This window comes from Carex rostrata, chromosome 24, assembly GCF_964058835.1.
Source record: "Carex rostrata chromosome 24, lpCarRost1.2, whole genome shotgun sequence".
Lineage (NCBI taxonomy): Eukaryota > Viridiplantae > Streptophyta > Magnoliopsida > Poales > Cyperaceae > Carex > Carex rostrata.
The window spans coordinates 1,670,786-1,676,931 of NC_135941.1; the positions used below are offsets into that span (position 1 = coordinate 1,670,786).

General features: G+C 33.9%; 1 protein-coding gene across 1 annotated transcript; it reads left to right on the forward strand.

Annotated features, from left to right (window-relative positions):
* Nucleotides 1-235: 235 nt before the first annotated feature.
* Nucleotides 236-2,736, forward strand: VIT1 (vacuolar iron transporter 1). The gene is made up of 4 exons (XM_078326032.1): nt 236-558; nt 1,660-1,745; nt 1,838-1,952; nt 2,253-2,736. Exons 1-4 carry the CDS (start codon nt 311-313, stop codon nt 2,548-2,550), a joined length of 747 nt encoding a protein of 248 aa, XP_078182158.1. The 5' UTR covers nt 236-310; the 3' UTR covers nt 2,551-2,736.
* Nucleotides 2,737-6,146: the final 3,410 nt, after the last annotated feature.

Genomic DNA, 6,146 nt, shown 5'->3' on the forward strand with positions numbered 1-6,146 from the left:
TAACAAAGCAGTCCTGTTCATTCCATCTCGGGCCGGATTGGCCTGGATTCTAATCGGACGGTTTGAATAGAAACATAAAATTTGAGTTACTTTAGGAACAGAACTATTCCCCAAGCTTCCAATCCATGGACACAAGTCGTCACACGACAGCCCGATGGCATTTTAGAAAATTCATTCAAATTCGTGTCGAATAATTCTTGCCGACTTCTATAAAGTAACAGATCCCTGAAGCACCGCTGCGATCACCATAGCCCTTAAACCCCTTCCTATTCCTTTCATCTTTCTCATTAACAATTAACAATAAAACAAAATGGTTTTGGAGGCAGGTAAGTCGGTGGAGGATGGGAAGAGACAGCAGCCGCTTCTAACTCATCACAGAGAGAGACATTTCAAGGCCGGAGAGGTGGTGCGCGATGTCATAATGGGGGTCTCTGATGGCCTCACCGTCCCCTTTGCACTTGCCGCTGGTCTCTCTGGCGCTCATGCGCCGTCTTCCCTTGTTCTCACTGCTGGCCTTGCTGAAGTCGCTGCTGGAGCCATATCCATGGGTCTCGGAGGGTACTGATTTTTTTTTTTTTTTTCTCTATTTTTGTAAAATGTGGGTTTTTTCTTGCATGCAATTGCACTTGAGATATCATTATTAACCACTAACCATTACTTTCTTTGTTACTTTTCATTTTTAATTTTTTTTTTTACCGATGGAGCCTGTTTTGAAGAAAAATACTAGCAAATATTAGATCTACAGCAGATAGGCCCAATTAGAGAAAGCTTAGCCCATAATTCTTTCCAAGAAATTATTGGTCATCAGACTCATCACTTATGAATTTTGTATCAATAAATAACCCAAAACTTGTAAATGTGAATTGTTCTATCAATAAATGTAGCAACAATGTTATCCGTACCATCATGCATTTTTTTTTTTCCTACACTCTTTCATAGAACAATGTGTTTCTTCTCAGATTAGAACTGAGGTGACACCAAGGAAATGTGTTTCACATATCACAATAAATTTACATCAGTGAAAATTCCTTTTAATTTTGTAATTTATTTGCATTGTTTCTTCTTCTGAGGGAAATCTAATGGACTAATTAAGAACCTTTGAACAATCCTTGTTTGATCTGGGCCAGACATATCAGTTTGGATGGTATTAATTGTACCAAATGTGGGCCTTGCTGAGCCTTTGTAAATAACTCTTTTCTTATTAATACAACTGTTGGCGGTATTTCTATTCCTCACAAATTGTTAGAAAATTAAAGGAGATTGACCAAAGGAAAAATAAAAGAGTGGGTGCAAGTCTTTAAAAGGTTCAAAGTGCATTATTTATACATAGCATATGAAGTCTATAAATCTAGCATATGAAGTCTTTTAATCTAACATATAAAGTTTTATACATAGCATATTAATAATGCAATTTATCTTCAAATTAAATTAGGTTAAGTTGAGTCAAATTAATCACGACAAATCCGGACCAAGTCAAGCTGACTAAGCCGGATGCGTCGGACTGACCAAATCAGCTAATTATTATAAATCGCCAACCTTAAAAAAAAAATTGTACCAAATGAATATAAAATGTATTGAGATTATTTTTCTCTTTACTGATTTAGATACCATAGTAAGTAACCCAACATGTCTGATTCATCTAGAGTGATCTTGCGGCAGGTACTTGGCAGCCAAGAGTGAATCGGATCTCTACATGCGTGAGATGAAGCGGGAGCAGGAAGAAATTATCAATGTTCCTGACACAGGTATGTGCACTTGTAGTGAAATGATCTACATTTTTCAATTTTACATAATTTTACCCCCTAATAAAGAATCTTTGTTGCTCCTTTTATATCAGAGGCAGCAGAGTGTGCCGAGATACTGTCTGAGTATGGACTCGGGCCCACTGAATATGGCCCCGTGGTTAGTGCGCTTAGAATGAACCCAGAAGCCTGGCTGGAATTTATGATGAAGTGAGTTAATTTTCCAAACTATTAAGTGTATCTTATTGATACTTATAACCGGGCAATTAATCCAATAAAATTGCTCTTAAAGACACATTATTATCACTATTCCTTGACAAAAAAAAATAACAATTATTATTTTGGAGCAATGAACAATTTTGGTTCAATGTTAGCAGAAATATGTATAATTTAATATTGTAAATAAGTAAATATTTATAAGAGCTATTATGAACCTGATCAGATTATTACTCGCATGTAATTTTTTTGTGCTACCAACTAATCAGTTGTTTCTAACCGGGATGACAACAGGTTTGAGCTAGGGTTAGAGAAGCCTGATCCGAAGAGGGCACTATATAGTGCGCTGACAATAGCATTGTCTTACGTTATAGGTGGCATGGTGCCACTTTTTCCATACATGTTCATCAAAGAGGCGCAAAAGGCGATGTTTACCTCTGTTGGTGTCACGCTTCTCGCACTGTCCTTCTTTGGCTTTGTCAAGGGTCAGTTAACCGGCAACCGGCCGCTCATAAGTGCTATTCAAACCACCGTTATAGGCGCCGTCGCTTCAGCTGCTGCTTATGCAATAGCTAAACTTGTACAGACTTGATTTGGGTTGTGTAGGTATTAATTTGGAGATGTGTTCTTATTAAAAGTTTTGGTTGTGGAATCTGATGATAAGTGTTTGTTGTATTATGGGCATGAAGGATTAGCCAAATTATATATTTTGCTATCTTATTAATTAAGATCAAGTTAGTTTGGTTAATTAATGGTGTAGAATCATTTCTATGAGCAATCCCTCTGTGAGATTTGAGCTCCTCTTTTATATTGTATAATGCAGGAAAAATTCATACCTCATGACTCGTTTGAGATCGACTCAAATATATCTCGAGTTCGACTCACTCGATTAGATCTTTTGACCAGCTTGAGTTCGAACTCGAAATTATTTTTGTTATCTGGTTTGAACTCAATATATAATTACATTATTAATTTTTGGGTACTTCAATAAATACAACGTAATGTGCTTAGTTTTATTAGACATTGTAAAATTGTTTCAAACTTTATTATAAGGTCAGCAATATATTGTACATATTAATTAGTTAAAACATGAAAATAAATATAAAAAGTCTTCATAATTGATCTCGTGGAGAGGTCGAGCTTGAGAAAAAAATTTTAAAAACATCACTAAATTTTGAAAATTTACAAAACCAACATGATTACAATTTTTTTTACAAAATCATCTCAACCGGAAATAGTACTTGGTATGAAAATTTGATAACCGGATACGATATTCGGTATCGAATTTGAACTCATTTGAATCTATTTCCTTCTTGTCATTGCCACATAAAATCCAATAAATAAAAACCAGATTTGATGCTCGGTTTGTGGAATTAAAAACCGGAAATCATTTTCAGTCGTGGTTTTGAGATCCTCTCCACTTTAATTATTTTATTGTTTTGAGGTCCCATCTATTCATATAGAGAAAAAGTTTCTGTCCACTGGGTTTTGTCCACTATCTGTCCACAAGTTTTATCCACTTGCCTTTAACAGCGATGGTCCCCACCTTCAACGGATATTCAAATCCTTTGCCTATTTAAACCTTCCCGATCGCGATTTCTACGGAGCTAGTTGATAACCCAAATGAAATTCAAAAAAGTTAAGTCGAGGAGCTTTTTGTTTCGTTCGCGAATCGCCTATTCAAATCCAAATAAAATTCCCGATCGCGAATCTCATTTTTGTTTCGTTCGCGTGTCTCAGTCGCAAAACCGAGGAGATATTCACTAATAGAAGAAATCGCCAAATAGGATACTTTTCTTTTTGTTTCTCATTAGGATACTTTGCCTATTCGGATACTTTTCTTTCTTTTTGTTTCTCATTAGGATCCAGCTCACCAAATAGACTTCTAGCCAACACCTCAAATCCGGTTCAATCGAATTGCTTTTTTTAGATTTTCGTTCGTATGTCTCAGTTGCAGGAACCGAGGAGGTTTTAAAGGTCAGTGTTTTCTACTCCAATTTCTCTCTTCATCAGATCGATATCCTCTCCTCATTCGACCCTTGTTCTTTTTTAATGTTTTCATTTCTTCGAAGATTTACTCAGATCTAGAACTTTTTTTTGCTCAATCACAAGATCTAATCCATTTTTATAATATTGAATCAAGTAAGTTATTTCTGTTGAATTTGTTGTTTTTCGTTGTATGCAGTAACAGATCTAGCATTTTAAATGAAATTTGGAGGAAAGAGATGATAGAGAGGCAATATGGAGTATTGATCTGTTAATGTTATAGTATTGCCCTGTTAATTTTACAGTATTCATCTTGTCAATTTACAGTATTCATCTTGTGAAAATCTGGAAGAAAGAGATGATAGATAGGCGATATGGAGTATTGATCTGTTAATTTTACAGTATTGTCCCATTAATTTTACAGTATTCATCTTGTGGAAATCTGAAAGAAAGAGATGATAGATAGGCGATATGGAGTATTGATCTATTAATGTTATAATATTGCCCCGTTAATTTTACAGTATTCATCTTGTCATTTTACAATATTCATCTTGTGAAAATCTGGAGGAAAGAGATGATAGAGAGGCGATATGGAGTATTGATCTGTTAATTTTACAGTTTTTCCCCTGTTAATTTTATACTATTCATCTTGTAATTTTACAGTATTCATCTTGTAGAAATCTGGAGGAAAGAGATGATAGAGAGGTGATATGGAGTATTGATCTGTTAATTTTACAGTTTTCATCTTGTAATTTTACAGTATCCATCTTGTAATTTTACAATATACAAGATTCAATTGAAAATTCTACTGTATACAAGATTCAATTTTACAGTATACAAGATTCAATTGAAAATTCTACTGTATACAATATTCATTTTTACAGTTCTGCTGATTCAATTTTACAGTATACAAGATTCAATTGTAAATTTTACTGTGTAGATGATTCAATTTTACAGTATACAAGATTCAATTTTACAGTATGTAATTTTCAATTGAAAATTTTACTGTATACAAGATTCAATTTTACAGTATACAAGATTCAACCCAGTGCAGAAGCTAATAATTAACTCTAACTGCCAATAGCCACTAATAACTGCTAATAACTAACTCTAACTGCCAATAACTTCCTATAACTCTAATTTCCGAAAGTACATTTATTTTGTCCTGTTGTGCAAGTTGCAATCTTTTTCTAACTATCATGGGACCACTTCAAATAGTTGCTGGATGTTTTGTGATTAACTGATATATTTTATGTGATATATTGTATAATCATACAGTATGTAGAAGTAATTTTACAGTATTCGCGCAAGTCAAAGCTGTGGACAAATGGTGGACAAAAGGCTGTGGACAATTAGACGCTTCCATTCATATAATGGATTAGATATAATATAAAAAAAAAAATCACACCCTGGCCTCATTTGACAAATTGGAAAAAAGCAAAAAAAAAATAATAAAAAAAAATAAACAAAGAAAGAAAGAAAGGGAAAACCGGCCCTCATGTCAGACAAGGCAAAAAACAAAAAGAAAAAAAAATGAAAAACGGCAATGATATTTGGTTTTCTAAAATGAAAACCGGCAATGATATTCGGTTTTCCAAAATGAAAAACAATCATAGCATGTAATACTGAGTATGAATGGTGCAAACGGATCGGATACGGATCGGATAGTGGTAAAACCATATCCGTATTCGTTTTTATTTTTTGAATACGGATACGGATCGGATATTAGACGGATACGGATACAGATCGGATATTAACCGGATATAGATACGGATATCCGTTTTTTATAATAGTAAATAACATAATTTTTTTCATAATTCATATTAAATTATATAATATATATCTACTATTCGGATACGGATTATTAAAATTCAAAACCATATCCATATCCGTATCCGCACGGATATTCGGATATCGGATATCCGTATTAAATTTTCGGATACGGAGTCGGATACGGTCGGATAATATCCAACCCGTTTGCACCCCTAAGTATGATATTCAGTTTTTAAATTTTCATACCGAGTATTATTTCCGGTGGAGATGATTTTTATAAGAAAAGTTATAATCATGTTGATTTTGTAAAATTTTAAAATTTAATGATACTTTTAAAAAAAAATTCCGAGCTTGATAGCTTGATTGATTTTTGACTCAAATTCTACTCGACTCAATTTAAAATTAAATCAGACTAGAGCTAAAACCAGT